The sequence below is a fragment of the Symphalangus syndactylus genome, chromosome 10 (assembly GCF_028878055.3).
Source record: "Symphalangus syndactylus isolate Jambi chromosome 10, NHGRI_mSymSyn1-v2.1_pri, whole genome shotgun sequence".
In the NCBI taxonomy this organism is placed as follows: Eukaryota; Metazoa; Chordata; class Mammalia; order Primates; family Hylobatidae; genus Symphalangus; species Symphalangus syndactylus.
Genome location: NC_072432.2, coordinates 118,499,805 through 118,520,236, shown reverse-complemented (window position 1 = coordinate 118,520,236; position 20,432 = coordinate 118,499,805). Strand labels below are relative to the sequence as shown.

At 40.6% G+C, this 20,432-nt stretch overlaps 1 protein-coding gene across 9 annotated transcripts in view; it reads right to left on the bottom strand.

Annotated features, from left to right (window-relative positions):
• Window positions 1-20,432, bottom strand: part of CDCA2 (cell division cycle associated 2) — a 49,568-nt gene that overhangs the window by 24,570 nt on the left and 4,566 nt on the right. For all 9 annotated transcript variants that reach the window (XM_063610828.1, XM_055295742.2, XM_063610830.1 and 6 more), the window contains exons 5-8: window positions 16,820-16,970; window positions 14,626-14,822; window positions 13,128-13,212; window positions 3,047-3,258 (exon numbers count right to left, since the gene is read on the bottom strand). In XM_063610828.1, coding sequence (XP_063466898.1) covers window positions 3,047-3,258; window positions 13,128-13,212; window positions 14,626-14,822; window positions 16,820-16,970 — 645 coding nt within the window. The remainder of the gene's footprint in view (window positions 1-3,046; window positions 3,259-13,127; window positions 13,213-14,625; window positions 14,823-16,819; window positions 16,971-20,432) is intronic.

The following is a 20,432-nucleotide window of genomic DNA, read 5'->3' as shown; positions in this document are numbered from 1 at the left end:
AAAGCACAGAAATCAATAAACGTGGTCAAATTCATTCAGTGTTTGATCTAGCAAATAAAGCTAAGGAAAACGTGAGTAGCTAGAATAATGCATATGGTCATCGCTCAGTATCTATGGGAGATTAGTTTCAGGGCCCCTGAAGATACCAAAATCCATGGATGCTCAAGTCCCTTTTATATAATGGCATAGTATTTACATACAACCTGAGTACATCCTCCCGTATACTTTAAACAATACTTACAATACCTAATACAATGTAAATGTCATGCAAAAGAATACTTTTTATTTATTTATTTATTTTTGAGACAAGGTCTGGCTCTATCACCCAGGCTGGAGTGCAGCGGTGCAAACTCAGGTCACTGCAACCTGTCACCCGTGTCCAAGCCATTCTCCCACCTCAGCCTCCCGAGTAGCTGGGACTACAGGTGGGCACTACCACACCCAGCTAATTTTTGTATTTTTTTGTAGAGGTGAGGTTTCGCCATGTTGCCCAGGCTGGTCTTGAACCCATGAGCTCAAGCAATCCGTGTGCCTCGGCCTCCCAAAGTGCTGGGATTACAGCTGTGAGCCACTGCGCCCAACCTAAAAGAATACTTTTAAAAGAATACTTTTAAATGGCACTGTTACATGGTATTGTTAACATGTATGGTATGATGCTGTTATATGTTATTGTTTTTATGTGTTTTGTGACTTTTTTTCCCTGATAATTTTTGATCTGTGGTTGGTTCAATCCATGGATGCAGAACCAACGGATTTGAAGGTTACAAGTACCATATATGGTGTCAGATGAGGAAAACTATGTAAATGATCTCAGATAGAAGAACTGCATTAAAACAAGAAAAAAGCCAACAGTTAAATGGTATAACATCGTGTTCTGTATTTTAAACATGGCAACCACATCTATTCTTAGTATTTAAATCTTTTTACATTACTATATTCTTGAGGAAGAAACAAGGAAAGAAGGTAGCAGTTGTCCCCGTGTGTTTCTCCAACTAAAGAATACAGTGTAGGCAAGTTAGGAAAGGAGGGATATTGTAAGCCCTGTAGAAAAAGACAGAACAAGCCTAAACACAGGGCCCCTGGAGCTCAGCAGGAGACAGCCAGGCCTGCAGACTGGATCAAAGTTCCCTCTTAATCACCACCTACTCATCCGGCCTCAACCTAAACCTCTGACCAGTCCTTGTTATCAAGAATTCCTCATTTTCTCCTGTACATCCAATTCTAAGAACAGTACCTGCTCTAAGAAATAGTCCTGCCCCAAACAAATCTCCTTCATCTGTCTCTCAAGTCAGTTCATTTTTCCGACCAGGAAAACGTAGATACCAATATTGCAAAATAAGTTAACTTATACAACAAAGCTCATGTTTACTTTTAGGTTTATTTTTAACTAAAACAATCAGAAAAGTCAGCAAACAACTCACATTTTATATGCCTCCTAATTTTTGCCATCTTAGTATAAAGATCATTAGTTGTAAATGTTTTCTTTTTTCTTTTGGAGATAGAGTCTCGCTCTGTTGCCCAGGCTGGAGTGCAGGGGCACAATCTCCGCTCACTGAAAGCTCTGCCCCCTGGGTTCACGCCATTCTCCTGCCCCAGCCTCCCGAGTAGCTGGGACTACAGGTGCCCACCACCACGCCCGGCTAATTTTTTGTATTTTTAGTAGAGATAGCGTTTCACTGTGTCAGCCAGGATGGTCTCTATCTCCTGACCTCGTGATCCACCTGCCTCGGCCTCCCAAAGTGCTGGGATTACAGGCGTGAGCCACCACGCCCGGACAGTTGTAAATGTTTTCATATGATTCTAATGACAAGACTTAATATTTGTTGTGTCATATTGTTAGAAAGTAAGAGTTCCATGGATCATTCAGATGTTAAGTCTTTTTGAGGAGAAGATATGAACAAGCAGTGCTGTGTGTATTACAGATCCAAATCAGCTTTCTTTTTTTTTTGTCCCAGACTGGCTGGTCTCAAACTCCTGGGCTCAAGCGATCCTTCAGTCTTGGCCTTCCAAAGTCACAGGATTACAGGTGTGAGCTATTGTACCTGGCCCCAAATCAGCTCTTTAAACAAAATTGTTAAAGCTTCATAAACAGCAATTGACCATCAATGATCCATGTAAATAGAAGGTAATTTAGTTCCTTTTGGCTTCAGAACAGATCAGAATAGGCTTGTAGGCATACTTGTATGTTAAAACGCTTATAGTTTGAAAAAAAGATTTGTATTTCTGAGGTGCCAGACACTCGTGGTGATTTTATATTATCCCATTTAATGCTCAAATTACTCTAAAAGTAGTTACTAACTTTACATTTTTATAGATAAGGAAACCAGGCAGAGAAAGGTCAAATAATTTGCTCAGTGATTACATTTCCAAGTCAAGATCTGAAACTTGGCATTTTGACTTCTGAGGCTAAGCTCTCAACCTCTCATGGACTGACAGCTTGTCATGGATTTTAACAGCAGACTTATCTGGGTTCACTTAACAACCTACAAGCCTAAGTGTATGTCGAACAGGTCCTATACCTTTCTCGGAGCACTACTGCTGTATATATATGCCAGAACTGTCAACAGAAACTACTCAATAAATGCCAGCTAGTTCCCATCAACTTCCTCTTTCCTTATATTGACTGAGCTTAGAGAAAAAAGGATGGCTATAAGAGGTACTTTTAAGACTAAATATTTTGGGTGGAATGATCAGTTTAACAGATTGATTATGATTAAGTAATTAATATCACTTATATAATTATATAAAATGAATAACATATTATGTTAGTGCAATAAGATTATGTAAGATTATGACCCTTTATAAACTACAGTCTACTTATATTAAATTCTGCATACTATATACTATACTTAATTTTTTAAAAATAAGAACAAAAAGAAACTACACCCAGTGTTGTTAATAAGAAAAGATGAGGAAAAAAATTTACGGTAAGACAAGTAAGACATTTCCTTTTAAACTAGCATGATATATGACATTTCAAGGGTATTACTTTGAACCAAAATGCATTTTCATTCATTTGCGTTAGGAAATTTAACTCTCTTCTTACCTGTAAGCTGTCTAGACACCTCTTAACAGAGGGTTTCTTCAGTACAGAACGAAGTGCAAAGGTCTTGGGGGTGGGATGGTCCCTTCTGCACGCTGGAGTAGCTGGTGACCTGACATCAGGGACTGCGTCTGAGCTCACTTCTGCTGTGAAAGTGTCAGGCGAAACAGCATCACTTGATCCTTTGCCCACTACACAGTCAGCAGCCTTCAGTGCTTCAAGATAAACATGTAAACTTGAGAGGCGGAAGATCTCTTAAATCTGTTTGTTCTAGACCAAAAATATAGTGTGTATTTGCAAAGACAATTACATGCTATGAAGAAATTCAAACCTAACATAACCTGATTAGGCACTAATGTCTGGGATTTCATTTGGAAAGAGAAAATGAGGTAAAGAAGCAGCATCGGTCAGTTTTTACCTCAAATCTGACTACAAAGGGTAAAGTGGGTATGGGGATTTGGCTCCCCAGGAAATCTCTTGAGTCAGATGTTGAAAGAAGGTATCATGAATCAGCTATAAGCTATTAGCGTGCCTCTACTCATGACACCTACTACTTGGACCATAAAAACTAATCTGAGCCAAGCATTGACTAATAAGCAATTTTATTGCTAGAGTCACAGGCATTTCAACATCCGAGGGTGGCAGGAATGAGAAAAGAAAGATCATCACACCAAGCTACAAACACACTGTATGTGCCCCAAACAGGCGTGGCTTTTCTTCCCATTGCCTTACGATTAAGTGATCCATTTAACAAATACATGATGTGACAGGCACTCCTCTGGGTGCTGAAGAAGTAAAGATGAGCAAACCCCGTCAACCAGCACGGAATAAGCAGGGATTATAAAATCTCACAGCAGGGAGGAGGGAGAGGGAAGGAATGATGGCTATGGAGGGTAACATGAGGATCCTCAGGACAGAACCATGCTGTGGCTTGGCTGTACTGTGCTCACATGAATCCACATATGATAAAATCATACGGACTAAACATACACAAAAGTGTGTGCATGTAAACTGGTGAAATCTGAAAACAAGTTGGTGGATTGTAGCAATGTCAATTTCCTGGTTGTGATATTAATATTTGTAGCTATGCAACATATCACTACTGGGGGAAACTAGGTGAAGGGAATACTGGATTTCTTTATATTATTTCTTACAACTAGATAGCAAATTTATAGTTATTTCAAATAAAAAGTTAAAATATATATATGTACACACAACAAGTAGTTAATATATGCTATTAAGGAAAATAATGTAACAAGAGAGGAATACAGTATGATAAGCTGAAAGGAAGTGCTACTGCTTTGGGTAAACAGAGAGCTCCTGAGCAGACACCTGAACAGAACAAGGTGAACCACACACAGATCTAGGGATGGACACTATGCACACAAAGCCGAGAGCAAAGACCTAAGGTAAAGATGTACCTGGCATAGCAGAGGCCCAGCAAGGCTGCTGTGGCTGGAACAGTGGGCATGGACAAGAGAGCTGAGAAATAAGCTGAGAGCAAAGGTTAAGAACCAGGCCAGGGAAGGCCTAGTAGAAATAATATGGTCTTTGGCTACTTCTCTAAGCATAACAGGAAATCGATGAAAGATTTTAAGGACGGCAGTGAGATATTGTGACTTACATTTTAAAACCAGTGCTCTGGCTACTGTGTGAAAAACTGTAACAGGGGATTGGGGAAAGAGGGGAAGCAGGAAAACCACTTCAGAGGATACATCTAACAATCCAGGCAGGAGATGGTAATGGCCTGGACCACACTGATAGGAATGCAAAAGGTGAGAAGTGGGTGGACATCTGACATATTTTGAAGACCAATAGCATTTGTCAATGCGATTACAAGTTTCATTTGAAAAAGGGAGGTATCAGTTGGGTGCAGTGGCTCACATCTGTAATCCCTGCACTTTGGGAGACCAAGGTAGAATGGAAGGATCGCTTGAGCCCAGGAGTTGGAGACCAGCCTGGGCAACATAGTAGGATCCTGTACCTACCAAAAAAAAATTAGCTGGGCATGGTGGTGCGCACCTGTGGTCCCAGCTACTTGGAAGGCTGAGGCAAGAGGACTCCTAGAGCCCAGGAGGTTGAGGCTGCAGTGAGCCAAGATCACACCACTGCACTCCAGCCTGCGTGACAGCGAGACTCTGACTTAAGAAGAAAAAAAAGGAAAAGAAAAAGAAAGGTATCAAGTTAACTCCAATATTTGAGATACAACAATGAGGTGAATGAGAGTGTCATTTACTAAGATGAGGAAAACAGAGATGAGCAGGTTGGTGAAGGAAAAAATCATCAAGACCTATTTGACTATGTTCAGTTTGAGATGTTTATTAGGCATTCAAGTGAAGGTCATGAAAGGGAGCTGGGTACTTAATTCAAGAATTCTGGGAAAAGGCCACGGGCAACTATTTTAATTTGAAGTCAACAGCATGTGATAATGTCTGAAGTCACCTAGAAAGAGTTCACATTAGGTACCCTTTATCCAAAATGCTTGGGATCAGAAGTGTTTCAGATTACAAATTTTTTTCAGATTTTGAAATATTTGCATTCTATTTACCAGTCAAGCATCTCTAACCTGAAAATCCAGAAATGCTCCAATAACCATCTCCTTTGAGTGTCATGTTTGCACTCAAAAAGTTTCAGAATTTGGATTTTTGGCTTAGGGATGCTCAACCTGTATATAGAGAAAAAAGGTCCAAGCACCAAACATGAAGGTCGAGGCGGGGGGCATACAAATATTTGAAGGTCGGGATGGAAGAAGAGGAGCAAAGAAAATACACAAAGAGGAAATGGTCAGTGATACACGGGAAAATGAGAATGACACCCTGAAACCCAGTGAGGAAAACGCTTCTCACAGGAGAGCCTGGTTATAGATGTCTATATCCGTCCATAGTGCTGCTAAGACATCAAGGAAAGGAATGTGTTGAGTCTGACTACCACTGGGATGGCAGCCAGGAGATGGCTGGTCAACAAGGCCTATTTGGAGCTGGATCAAGAAAGAATGGGAGACAAGGAGACAGAGTGTGGCCTTCTCTTAAAAGTTTTGCCTGAAGGAGAGTAAAGAAATGGTGTTCTAGCTAGAAGGCAATCCTGGGGCAAAGGGAAGTTTAACATGGGATATTTTACAGCATCTTGTAGCTGAGTAAGAAAAGTTAACAATTCAGAAAAGAGAGGAGACAACCCAGACACAAGGTCCTTAGAAAGAGAAGGAGCAGTGGGAATCAGTCCATAAAAAAGAGGGTAGAGGCCAGGCGTGGTGGCTCACGCCTGTAATTCCAGCACTTTGGGAGGCCAAGGTGGGCAGATCACCAGATGTTAGGAGTTTGAGACCAGCCTGGCCAACACGGTGAGACAGCATCTCTACTAAAAATACAAAAATTAGCCGGGTGTGGTGGCGGGCGCCTGTAGTCCCAGCTACTCAGGAGGGCTGGGGCAGGAGAATCACTCGAACCTGGGAGGCAGAGGTTGCAGTGAGCTGGGGCCACGCCATTGCGCGAGACTCCAACTAAAAAAAAAAAAAGACAAAAAAGAGGCTGGCCCTGGGTAAGAACATTGAGACCCTTTTGAAAGAGGAGCAAAGGTAGATACACACATAGAGAGATGCAGGAGGGCTTAGGGGTGAGAGGACCAAGACCTTTGCTCCCAAAATCTCTTATTTTCTCAATGGTACAGGAAGCAGGAACTGCAAAACGCTACCAGGGAACTTTCTCTCAGATCACTCATGAGCAGAGCTGCCAGGTTTGGCAAATAAAGATGCAGGGGCCCAGTTAAATCTGAATTATATCTAATTCTTTACATATGTGTACTCTGATATAAAACAAAAACACTGGAGTGACGTGGGGGAGATAGTGGAGTAAGAGTTCTGTGGCTTCATTCCCTGTTCTCAGAGAAATCCAGTGAGCAACTATCCGCCGGCAAAAATAACATTCTGAATATCCCAGAATTTGGGAGTGAGGTTGACACACCTCCTTGGACCCCAGAATGGAGAAAAGCCACAAACAAGTGGTAAGAAACTTTTCTGTTTGACTATGCTGCCCTTCTCCCAACTGGCACAGTGCCACACACAGAGAATTCCCGTGGACCCACAGTTTCTAAAGTGGGAAGAGTGAGTGGGAAGCAGACGTTTGGCTTCCCCACCATTCTGGGATACTTCGCAGGAACTGCACTCCTGTCTTGTCCCCAGGAAACACTGGGAGTACTGGCAAGGCTGGACCACTGGGGGTCAGGTAAAAACAAAAAACGTGGGATGGGGATCACAGCCACCAGAGAGCAAATTCTGGTGGCTTCCTGCATTCCAGCTAACAGAGATGCCACACCAGAGAAACCAGCCAGCAGTATTAAGCTGCAGGAAACATGGTTAGTGGGTCTTCCAGGTTAAAATCCCTGTCCAGCTTCCCCACACAGCCTGGGTGCTCCCATTAGGTCTTCCCCAGGTCGAGAGGCAACTGTAGGTCAGTGATTGCCCACAGAGGAAATATCTGGCCCCATCTAACCCTAGCTGTAAAGATGTGAGCCAACTAAGTTCTGGTGCTTGCATTAAATGTTTGCATTCCTTTTTTTTTTTTTGAGATGAAGTCTTGCTGTTGCCCAGGCTCCAGTGCAGTGGTGCAATCTCGGCTCACTGCAACCTCCGCCTCCTGGGTTCAAGCAATTCTCCGGCCTCAGCCTCCTGAGTAGCTGGGATTACAGGCAGACGCCACCATGCCTGACTAATTTTTGTATTTTTAGTAGAGCTGGGATTTCACCATATTGGTCAGGCTGGTCTCGAACTCCTGACCTTGTGATCTGCCTGCCTCGGCCTCCTGAAGTGCTGGGATTACAGGCATGAGCCACTACACCCGGCCTAAATATTTGCATTCTACTTACCAGTCAAGCATCTCTAACCTGAAAATCCAGAAATGCTCTAATAACCATCTCCTTTGAGCATCATGTTGACACTCAAAAATTTTCAGAGTTTGGATTTTGGCTTAGGGGGAGCAACTGTAGGTCAGCAATTACCCATGAAAGGTACATCTGGGCCTACCCAATCCTAGCAGTGGAAAGGTGATCAAACTAAGCCCTTGTGCTGTCACTAAGTCTTCTCCAAGCCAGGCTGTGTCAGTGATTACCTGTGGAAGGAGCATCTGTCCCTGCTCAACCCCAAGGGCAGAGAAGTGACTCTACCAAATCTCAGTGCTCTGCTTAACCCTACCCTGGGCTGGGAGGCAAGCCCAAATCCACACACATCTGTGCAGTACAGCCTCAGGCCCTGCCCACCCTATGGGGCCAAGCAACAACCTCAAGCAGCCTCAGAGCCCATCACATGGTTCTGCCCGACTACAGATTCCAAACAATAGTACTGACCAGCCAAGGAAGACAACCTGCAAATCTGCCAAATCAGAGACAATCACAGAGCCCAGAGAGCAGCTCTACCTGACTGAAGGCAGAGTCTAGCTAGTGATCCTACTAGACCATGGAGGACAGCTAGCAATATCATTTGACCTCAGAGCACAGGAAGCAACCAGAGAACCTGACACCAAAATACAAAGGATCACAAGCAACCACTATGAATAATTAAATGCCAACAAATTGGATAAAAGAAATGGATCATGAACAAATAGAAAATCTCAAAAGACCAATAGTGAGTGAGAAGATGACTTAGTAATAAAAATCTCCCACCAAAAGAAAAGCCCAGGACCAGATGGCTTTATTGCTGACTTCCATCAAATATTTAAAGAACTGACTAGTTTTCTCAAACACTTTCAAAACAAATAAAAGTAGAGAAAATACTTCCAAATACTTCCTTGTCATTTTACAAGGTTAGCAATACCCTGCTACATGTAAGAAAATTATACACCAATATCCCTGGTGAACAAAGATGCAAAAATCCTCCATAAAATACTAGCAAACCTAATTCAGGAACACATTAAAAGAATCATTCACCATGATCGAATTAGATTTATTCCTGGGATGCAAGGATGGTTCAACATATGCAAATCTATGTGATACATGACATAAAGAAGATGAAAAATAGAAATCATATGATCACCATTTTCTGTGTGTTTTCTTAACCAGATCATTGTGAAATTATTCATAATTATTCTTTGGCCCTCTGCCCAGAAACCTCTTTTTGTATCTGACAATTGCTGAGATTTGGGGAAAGGAGCAAGTCAGAATAGAAATTAGTACTCCTCTCCTTGAATTAGGATTATAGTCTCAAAGAAGCTACCGTAAGGCATTCATGGTGCTCTGAGCAGTGTTTTGTGTGTGTGTTTTAAACCGGTAGGAAACTGGATGCATATTTATAAAAATAAAAAACTGGAAGAAATGAAAAAAACATATATCAGAAATAGCCTGGCTTCAAATTTTAAGCATGGACAAATTCTGTCTCTGGATTATATTATGAAGCTCTTATGTGAAACATGTTTCTTTGTAATGAAAACCACGTTGGAGATGTTTAGTAATCATATTCTGTTATGGTCCCAAGACTACTAAGGAAATGCCTTTGTACTTTAGGGAAATACTTTTGGCATTTTATTATAAAGACAGAAAAACTGAGATGTAGCCCCTCTCCTGGAAGGGCTGATTTTGAATAACTGCTCATATGATGCACATGTACTGATTACTGCCTATTTTAATAAACACTCTTGAAAAATGAAAAAAAAGATGAAAAATAAAAACCATATGATCACCTCAACAGATGGAGAAAAAGCATTTGACAAAATTAACACAATATCACAATAAAAATTCTCAGACTAGGAATAGAATGTTCTTCAACACAATAAAGGACATACATGACAAACCTGTCACTAACATCATTCTTGTCAATGAAAAGCATCCATTAATGGGTGAATGGATAAAGAAAACACGGTATATATACACACAGCAGAATACTATTTAACCCTAAAAGCGAGGAGACTCTCATTTGCAACAATATGGATGAATCTGGAAGAGATTTTGCTAAGTGAAATAAGCGAGGCACAAAAGAAAAAAACCGCATGATTTCACGTACATGAGGAATCTAACAAAGTTGAATTTATAGAAGTAAAGAGTTGAATAGTGGTTACCAGAGGCTGTAGAAGTGGTGAGGAAGGAAATGGGGAGTTGTTGATCAAAGAATACAAGGTTTCAGATAGACAAGTGGAATCAGTTTTGAGATCTATTGCACAACAGTGTCTATAGTCAATATTAGTGTATTACATATTTCAAAATGAGAGTAATTTTCAAATGTCTCACCATAAAAAAAAATGACAGGTAAGTAAAGTGAGGGACATATTAGCCTGATTTAATCATGCCACATTGTATAAATATATCAAAATATCATATTGTTCCCCATAAATATATAGTTATGGTTTGTCATTCAAACATAGTAATAAATGTAAGAAAAACAAAATAATTACAGGACACACTACAAAATTATCTGTTGAAAACATAAATTATATGTATCTAAATTTTGAAAAGAAATAAAGGAAGGAGTGTTGGATATTTTAAGAGAAAAATAAGGTGTGAAAGTGTGTGGATTAAGAAACAGCACAGTCCAGGCGTGGTGGCTCATGCCTGTAATCCCAGTACTTTGGGAGGCCAAGGCAGGTGGGTCACGTGAGGTCAGGAGTTCAAGATCAGCCTGGCCAACATGGCGAAACCCCATCTCTACAAAAATACAAAAATCAGCAAGGCATGGTGGTGGGTACCTGTAATCCCAGCTACTCGGGAGGCTGAGGTGGGAGAATGGCTTGAACCCGGGAAGCAGGGGTTGCAGTGAGTTGAGATTGTGCTATGGCACTCCAGCCTGGGTGACACAGCAAGACTCCATCTCAAAAAAAATAAATAAATAAAAATAAAAAAGAAACAGCACAGAGCCATTTGAGGTAAAAAAAAAAAAAAAAAAAAATTGAGGCTATCAGCATACCAAATATTAGCAGCTCTGGGGCAGGTGCAGAGAAGGCAGGGAGAGTCGCTGAGTTGGATTTCTGGCTACATAGGTAAAACAGAGGAAGCAGAGGGGGTAAAGGAGATTAGAGGTATCGTGCAGGTCTCCCTAAGCTCCCCCTTAACAAAGGACATTTGATTCCATCTTAGAACATCTTTTTATTCTTCCTGAAGGTGCACTGTCTGGGGTGCCACCAAAAAACAATGCAGTTTAAAATACAGAAATCAACACCAGACTCCTTTCATCAAGGCCCCATCTACTATGGTAGATCTATTCTTCCCTGTTTAATTACAATATTTCTGAGTACAGCTTCATGGCATGCCTAAATAAAATTTTGGCCTGTGTGATTTCAACATTTCACATTGTAGAGTGAGGTGTTTAGTATGATGACAACTGTTAATCGCCACACTTCATACAATCTATAATCACTGTCGCAGAGAATCTGTCACTCCTACGCAAAGTCCCGTAAGAGCAAAGCAAAAAGAATTGTTAAGAAACCGTTGGGTCGGGCACAGTGGCAAATCCCAGCACTTTGGGAGGCTGAGATGGGTGGATCATGAGGTCAGGAGTTCAAGACCCGCCTGGCCAAGATGGTGAAACCCCGTTTCAACTGAAAATACAAAAAACTCAGCTGGGCGTGGTGGCGGGTGCCTGTAATTCTAGCTACTTGGGAGGCCAAGGCAGAGAATTGCTTGAATCCAGGAGGCAGAGGTTGCAGTGAGCCGAGATTGCGCCACTGCACTCCAGCCTGGTCAACAGAGTGAAACTCTGTCTCAAAAATAAGAACAAGAAAAAGAAAAAAGAAACCACTAAAGGCAAGAACACCTTATTCCATCACGGTAACAAACTCGCAACCTTGCCCTGTGCAGGGGGACCATGCAGGCGGACATCCACCCATTTATCTTATGATTAAAATTAAAAGTCAGAGCAGATGCTCACTACAAAAATGCTAAAGAAGTTCTTTTTCAGGTTGAAGCAAAATAAGACAGAGAAACTCCGATCTTTAGGAAAAAATGAAGAACATAAGAAATGGTATATCTGGGTAAATATAAAAGACTATTTTACCCCTCTTAACCTATTTAAATACATATAACTCTTTTGGCTGGGCACAGTGGCTCACGCCTGTAATCCCAGGACTTTAGGAGGCCAAGACGGGTGGATTGCTGAAGGCAAGGAGTTGAAGCCCAGCCTGGCCAATATGGCAAAACCCCATCTCTACTAAAAACATAAAAATTAGCTGGGCATGGTGGTGCATGCCTGTAATCCCAGCTACTCAGAAGGCTGGAACACAAGAATGGCTTGAACCCGAGAGGGGGAGGTTGCAGTGAGCCGAGATTGCACCATTGCACTCCAGCCTGGGCAACAGAGTAAGAAACCGCCTTAAAAAAAAAAAGAAAAACAAAGCACATACAACTGTTTAATCCAAAAACAACATCTTGTGGGGCTTAAAATGAAATAAATGTGTATCTGTAAAGGATCATAAAAGCCATGGCTGGAAAGGAGAGGAAATTGATCTGTAGAGTTTGTAGTTTCTGTATTTTATGTGAAATTGTATAATAGCAACTAACCAGACTATGAAAGATTACACAGCAATAATTAGGAACAGAAAACATATGATAAAATGACAGATGTGAATAAAACCATGTTAAGTAATTACCTGAAAAGTTAATAGGCGAAATATCCCAATTACAATAAATTATCAGAATGGATTAAAAAAACATGAGATCCAATTATATGCCCATAAGAGTTTTACTTTAAAGACCCAAGTAGAAAAAAAGTCAATCTAAACCCTTGCTAGTAATGTTCACTCAGTACAAGCATACTGATTTTGAGAAAGAATAATTTTTACATCCTGGTAAAACTCTTTTTACATGCTTAAAAACAAATAAAAATATTACAAGTAGTGTTTCTCTAACAAAGAATACTTGTTAATATGTTCATAGGTGCTACCTCTTTATACTAAATTCCATGAGCTTGGAAATACTTCACTAATTCTTATTGATGGTAGCTTAAAAAAGAGAGTATCTCTCATATAACAAGAATTTGGAAGCATTTCTACTAGGCCATGAGCTCCTAAAAAGTAGGAAACAATTTCAGTTCCCCCAAATTTTAGCAAATAGGTACACTAATCATAAATGTCTATGAATCAGGCAACTGGCCATGTACTAAGAAAAGATTACTTACCATTTGAAGTCTCTGTGAGCTCTGAAAGGGGAAGAGACTTTTCAACTAAAAATCCAGACTGTGTTGAACCAAGTTTAGATGGTATCTTGGGGAAAAATTGAAAGAGTATTACATTTTATTACTTAGAGTACTACTAATGCCTTTTTGAAGATCTGAGTAAACATTATGGATTACCTGGAAATCTAATGTTCAATCAGTCACCTTCATTATCTCATAAACTCAAAGTGTACAGGAATCTAACAATGAAGTATTCATACTAATTGCATCCAAAACATCCCACAAATCAACTTTTAATTCCCCAGGAAGAGTTTAAAGGATATATTTTTGTTGTTATAGCCTAGACAGCTGTATCATCTGCAATTCTTTAGAGAAAATTCTCAAAATAAAGTTTATATAATTATTAATCAAACGCCACACAATATCAATACCTGGGATATGAAAAACATTAAAGGCTAGGATAGAAAACACAGTCACATTAATTCAGAAATAATATCTGAATCATGATGTATGTTCAAACAATTAATCAAAGTTCTGATAACAAACAATTATTCTTGCTTCTGTCCGGTGGAGATTTCACATCAACCTGAAAAGGGCGGAGGGAGCCGAGATTACAGGCGACTGAAATACAAAGCAAACCCACTGGAGCCTGAAGAATCTCTAATAACTATCAAATCTTTGTTCTGCCAGTCCACACAAAACGAATAGGACGAGCACTGGATCTAAGAGACAGAGAAGGTGCAGAAAGAGTTCCAACTGTAATGGTGTTAGGTTGTCTCCTCTCACAAAGAACACGAGGAGCTACTGTGTCAAACCAGAACTAGGAGCATGAAGTAAGAAAAGTCCATCATGAGAGACCAGCTCCCCGTTCACGCGTGCGCACAGGTCAACTGATCTTCAGTAGTAGTATTTTTCTCCTAATATTGCCTTTTGATTGTCTTGACAGGGTTTAGGTAGTTATAAGCCACAAAAATCCCTAGAGCTACTTGAAAGAAGTGAGCAGAGCAAAGGAGAAATTGCTGAATGGCACCCTGATTTCCATCAGATGGAAAGCAGTCAGGGGCAGGCATAAGTGCAAGACTCCCACGCTTGTGGAGTACACCCCACACAGAATCTCCACCTGATCCACCAGCTTCACTGAAGCCATCTGCTTATACCCTGCTCCCCAGTAGAAAAAATACTGCCTCAGGGCAGGACTTTAACTTCCTCCCTTCTTGGAGCATCACCCTCTAGAATACCTCACATGCAGAAGACCCCAGGGCTTATTCTCTTTGTAAGGTTAGTAGTCAAAGTGAGATCGCTATCCAAACTGTTTCTAATAAGCGATAAATAGCAGCAACCATAAAATTAACAGGTAGGAAATACACACACACACACACACCCCGCAGCTACCACAGGGCAGAACAAGGTACTAAAATTGAAGAACGGCACTGACAGCCTTAAAACTGCCTATGCAGAAAACCAAAACTTCATTTTCCTATGCGTAAAGTAAGTGAATTACCTCAGAAAGATCTGCAGAAGTTTCAACTGCACATACTCTGTCTGTATCAGTATTGAATATCTGGAGACCAATTACTTTTCCTTCAGCATCCGTTAGATTTTCATCAGAGTCTCTCTGATAGGATATTCTCCGACGTTTGGAGGACAACACTGCAGGGAACCCAGAATGCTGGCAAGCGCTGAGACCTTCCTTTCTGGCTATAAACACAAAACAAAAACGACACAGGCATAAATGTTTTCATATATATTATACATTTTTTTTTCTTTTTTTTTTTGAGATGGAGTTTCACTCTTGTGGCCCAGGCTGGAGTACAATGGTGCGATCTCAGCTCACTGCAACCTCCACCTTCTGGGCTCAAGTGATTCTCCTGCCTCAGCCTCTCAAATAGCTGAGATTACAGGCTCACGCCACCATGCCCGGCTAATCTTCGTATATTTAGTAGAGACGGGGTTTCACCACGTTGGTCAGGCTGGTCTGAACTCCTGACCTCAGGTAATCCACCCACCTCAGGCTCTCAAAGTGCTGGGATTACAGGCATGAGCCACCATGCCCAGCTAATCTTCGTATATTTAGTAGAGATGGGGTTTCACCACGTTGGTCAGGCTGGTCTGAACTCCTGACCTCAGGTGATCCACCCACCTCAGCCTCTCAAAGTGCTGGGATCACAGGCATGAGCCACCATGCCCAGCTATTGTGCATCATAATTTTAGTAAAATCTAGTGCTTGAGTCTAAATTATCAATGAAAAGAAAAATCTACCACACTTTATTCCAAAAAAAAATAAATCTAACTGAAAGGAATGAAAAAATGCCTATTGAAAAGATAATAATACATTTATATTATTAGAATTAAGTTTTTTCAGACCTTAAAACAAAGATATACTAAAATACTTTTGCATGTCTAATATGGTACCTCACGCTTTTTAAATGTATGATGACATCTGTTATTTTAAAATATGTGGTTATGTTCTAATACTCTGTATGACTTTATGAAAAAGACAACCAAAACGTGCTTCAGTTTTTTTCTAGCTAAAAAAAAGGAATTGTCTGCAGAATTATAATGATGTAAATAAATTTTAAAACCCAGGAAAAAACTGAAACAATAAGTGAGTCACAAACTACAAATATAAATCGGTACATCTGAATGGGTCACGCACTCTAGAGGTAGATGAGGGGGAACTTGTCTTGGGCTAACAGTGCAATCCTCATGGGAGGTGCTGAAATGCACTTAAAGATGGTTCAAGAATTCAAAACAAAATCATTTGAAACCTTAGCGTATAAAGTACCAGAGAATGGTTATAATAATTACAGTAAGACCAAGATTTTGTCACATTCTGGTATCTGAAATGCTTTGTGATTGGAAAAAACAAAAATGACTGAAAAAACAACCAAATGAATTACAATCTAAGAGTGAAAGAATGTAGCAGATTATCAGATTGGATATATTTGTGTGTATAGTTTTTTTGTTTTTTGTTTTTTTGAAAGGGAGTCTCACTTCTTTGCCCAGGCTTGAGTGCAATGGCATGATCTGGGATCACTGCAACCTCCACCTCCCCGGTTCAAGTGATTCTCCTGCCTCAGCCTCCCTAGTAGCTGGGATTATAGGCATGTGCCATCATGCCTGGCTAATTTTTGTATTTTTAGTAGAGACAGGGTTTCACGACGTTGGCCAGGCTGGTCTCAAACTCCTGACCTCAAGGGATCCTCCCACCTCAGCCTCCCAAAGTGCTGGAATTAAAGGCATGAGCCACCGTGCCTGGCTGGATATATTTGTTTTTAACATCAGGGTTGGGTGTTTGGTACTCATATAAAATTTATATGAATTTATTTCATTTATTAAATGCTTGCCAAGCTTAATAATAATCCTGTAAAAATCAAGATTTGTAAACTCAAATTTGCCACAAGCTGTAGAGTAAAGGTGAAATGAGCTAATTATCTCTGACATTTTAAAACTTAAAATTTAATTGCAACCATGCGGAAATGTAGGATTAGGAATGCCTGATAACAGGTTTTTTTTCCAAGAGAAACCAGAAATCCATATTTTTGTGTGAAATGTCCCAAATTTTTAATGTTAGTCTCACTTTATAAATATACCTGTGTTCTGAAAAGATTGGCTTCACACTTAATCATTTCATATCTCAGAAGCTTGTCTTTATAAATATTGAAGTCAAAACTGAATGAATTATTTCTACTCACTCAAGTCTGTCATCTCGGACTCTCTTCCTGCTTCTGAGAATTCCGGACAGCTGGTCATTTTCTCGTTTTCCTTTATGGAGTGAAAAGCTGACTGGAAGGCCGATATTCGTTCTCTTAAAGAGTTAACATTTCGATACAGTGCAGGGCTGCCCTGTGAAAGTACAAAACGTACAAGGAGTATTATAATCAATTCATACTTTCTACATTCTAGGCCTACAGCCATTGAATCCAAAATTAAAATACAGTACACATACGCTTTTTGAAGATCAGAGGTAAGGAGTTAGTGTGGCAGAGCCTCTTCACCCTGGAATTACACATTTTCAGTTTGAATAAGGAAACTTAACACAAAAATATTGAGAGGCCAGCCTAAGATTATATGGAAGGTGCCAAAAAAACATTGCGCTCTGGGATGGTGCAACAAAGAAGGGACAGGAGGAACCTGTCTATTTGCAATTTTTACCAAATGTTGTGCTGGATGTATCCATAGGAAGCCATATGCATGGTGCCTGTGTCACAGGTAAGTCTCAGCATATCTCCTTCAGTCCAAGCTGTTTCTACTCAGCACCGGTCTACACATGCCCTCCAGCCCAGGGGCCAGAACGAGACACAGAAGTTCCATACATGCTCAGATACCACACTTGCATTGCTCTCTTTTTTGGCTCTTCCCAGCTAATTTTCCTGATTGTATGGGACCTGGAGGATATTTCCTGCTCAGGGTTGAAAGCCAGCCATTCTCTTAAAATACAAAGTTTGATGGTATAAGTACAGAAGCTCTCTGGAAACCCCGTTAACAGGGTTCCAGCCAAAGACTGATAAAATGAAATTTATATTAGTAGGGACAGAAGTGCCAGATAAAGACGAGTAATATAAAAATTGAGAGTTCCCTTTACATCAAAGATAAATTACAAATGAAGTTCTCTATCTAGATTTTTTTTTTATTACTTGGACTACTAACATTTCCACTGATATGAAGTTTGCGGCAATTCTTAAAAATTATACCAATGGGCAAATAGTAAAAATTACCTCCCTTTAAGATATCATACAGAGTAGACTGGGCACGGTGGCTTATGCATGTAATCCCAGCATTTTAAGAGGCCAAGGTGGGAGGATCACTTGAGGTCAAGAGTTCGAGACCAGCCTGGCTAACATGGTGAAACCCTGTCTCTACTAAAAATACAAAAATTAACCAGGCGTGATGGCACATGCCTGTAATCCCAGCTACGTGGGTGGCTGAGGTGGGAGAATCACTTGAACCTGGGAGGTAGAGGTTGCAATGAGCCGAGATCACGCCACTGTACTTCAGGCTGCGTAACGGAGCAAGGCTTGGTCTCAGAAAACATATATATATCATAGGAGGAAAAGCAGTTCTTATCGTGAAGCCATGTTTGATGGTGATCTGTTCACACATTTGATTCTCTTCCCAGTTAAATATAAAGCAAATTCTCTGTTACATAATAAGAGAACATTTTACACTGAAATATGCTTGATGACATAAACATTCATGACATAAACAGCAATATTAAAAAAAGGCTTGTGGTCAATTCATCTAATAGAACGATAGGGAAAAGATGATCTCAAATTCATACAATTTACTTTGAACATGCTTTTTTTGTACTCATATTTGAACATGGTAGGGGCAGATTTAATATCCTAGGAACATGCAGCACTTTGAAATGCTGCTTAAAAAAAAATTTAAGTTTCTCTAGTCAAAATTGTTTTTTCTCTATTTTCTACTGGAGAAGGAGAAAAATGTTTACATACAAAGCAAATGAAACATTCAAAATATACTGCTTTTTTGATGTTTTTGTCTTAGGAATTGTGTCAGTCAGTCAACAACCTTCCTTCCATGCACCACAAACTGTTCGAGGGGCTCAGGATCTAGGGAAAATTACTTTATTTTTATTTGAGACAGGGTCTCGCTCTATCAGCCAGGCTGGAGTACAGTGGCACAATCACAGCTCACTGCAGCCTCGATACCTTGGGCTCAAACGATCCTCCAACTTCAGCCTCTCAAATAGCTTGGACTACAGGCATGTGCCACCACACCCAGATAATTTTTAAAATTTTTTTGTAGAGACAGAGTTTGGTCATGTTGCCCAGGCTGGTCTCAAACTCCTGGCTTCAAATGATCCTCCCTCCTTTGCTTCTCAAAGTGCTGGGAGTACAGTGTGAGCCACCATACCCGGCCAGGGAAATTACTGTCTAGAGTGAAATTCTGAAAACATATAAATGTAGTTACAGGTAAAAGAGGTGCTATTGAGAAGAAATATCAGTAATGTGGCTAAGTCCCTAAGTGCTGGCTTAGCTTGAATCAGGGCAGACCTCTATCTTTAGTAAAATCTGAGTTGAAGCCAAAACAATGAGAAAGAGGTCTAAGGGAAGACGTCACAGGAGGGAGGTACTCTCCAAGAACAAGGGCCAACGCCTCGAATGGAAACAGGATGGGGCAGAAAGGCCAGCGTGCCCTGTGAGTGGAAAGAGATGGGGAGAGACTAGAGTGGGCGTACGAAGGCATCAGGAAGGGGTGTAGGTTTAATTCAAGGGATCGCAGGAGGCCATGGGAAGATTCTGAGCAGCCAGGTGAATGATTCGATTTCTACTTTACATGAGTGCCTCTCCTGACTGCTCTGTGGGATAGCCAATGGATTAGGGAGAACGTAGGAGGCTGCTGCCAGCACGACACAGGTACAACATTAAGGTCCTTTTTTTTAAATCAGTAGAAGGAGTACACTTTAAATTAATGATACAAAGTCTATAGTAAATGTATAAACCAGGAACAGTCATTCATTATCACTATCAAGTATTATGTATTGTAGGTAACCTTCTGTGCTAGATTTTAATACAACTGGCAGCACTGTAGAACTGTTTGCACCAGCATCGCCACAAACACGTGAGCAATGCATTGTTTTGTGATGTTATGTGAGCTACATCACCAGACCTTAGAAATTTTTCGGCTCCATTATCATCTCATGAGACCACCATTGTATATTTAGTCCATCATTGAACAAAATGTCATTATGTAGCACAAGACTGTATCTGACTTTTTAGGAGGATGTACTATTTTAATAAAAATTTGAAAAAACAGCTAAATATATCCCCATCAGCAGATAAATAATCTACTCCTCTCCACAAGGTTGTCCCAAATACATTTTGTCCAGGAGACCCTTGCCCCTATACATCAACACACAGTAGTCATGAAAAAATCAGTAACTTAGAGATAAGCTCTTAAAAAGGTCGTAGTGCCTCACCTCATAGAAAATTAGATCTTAACTAGAAAAAAAAATTGAGAAGTAAAATAAAAAGCTCCTCTAGAAAGCTATTTCTTTTATTTTTTTTTTTTGAGATAGAGTCTCGCTGTTGCCCAGGCTGGAGTGCAGTGGCACAATTTTGGCTCACTGCAGGCTCCACCCCCAGGGGTTCACGCCATTCTCCTGCCTCAGCCTCCCGAGTAGCTGGGACTACAGGTGCCCGCCACCTCGCCCGGCTAAGTTTTTGTATTTTTAGTAGAGACAGGGTTTCACTGTGTTAGCTAGGATGGTCTCGATCTCCTGACCTTGTGATCTGCCCACCTCGGCCTCCCAAAGTGCTGGGATTACAGGCATGAGCCACCATG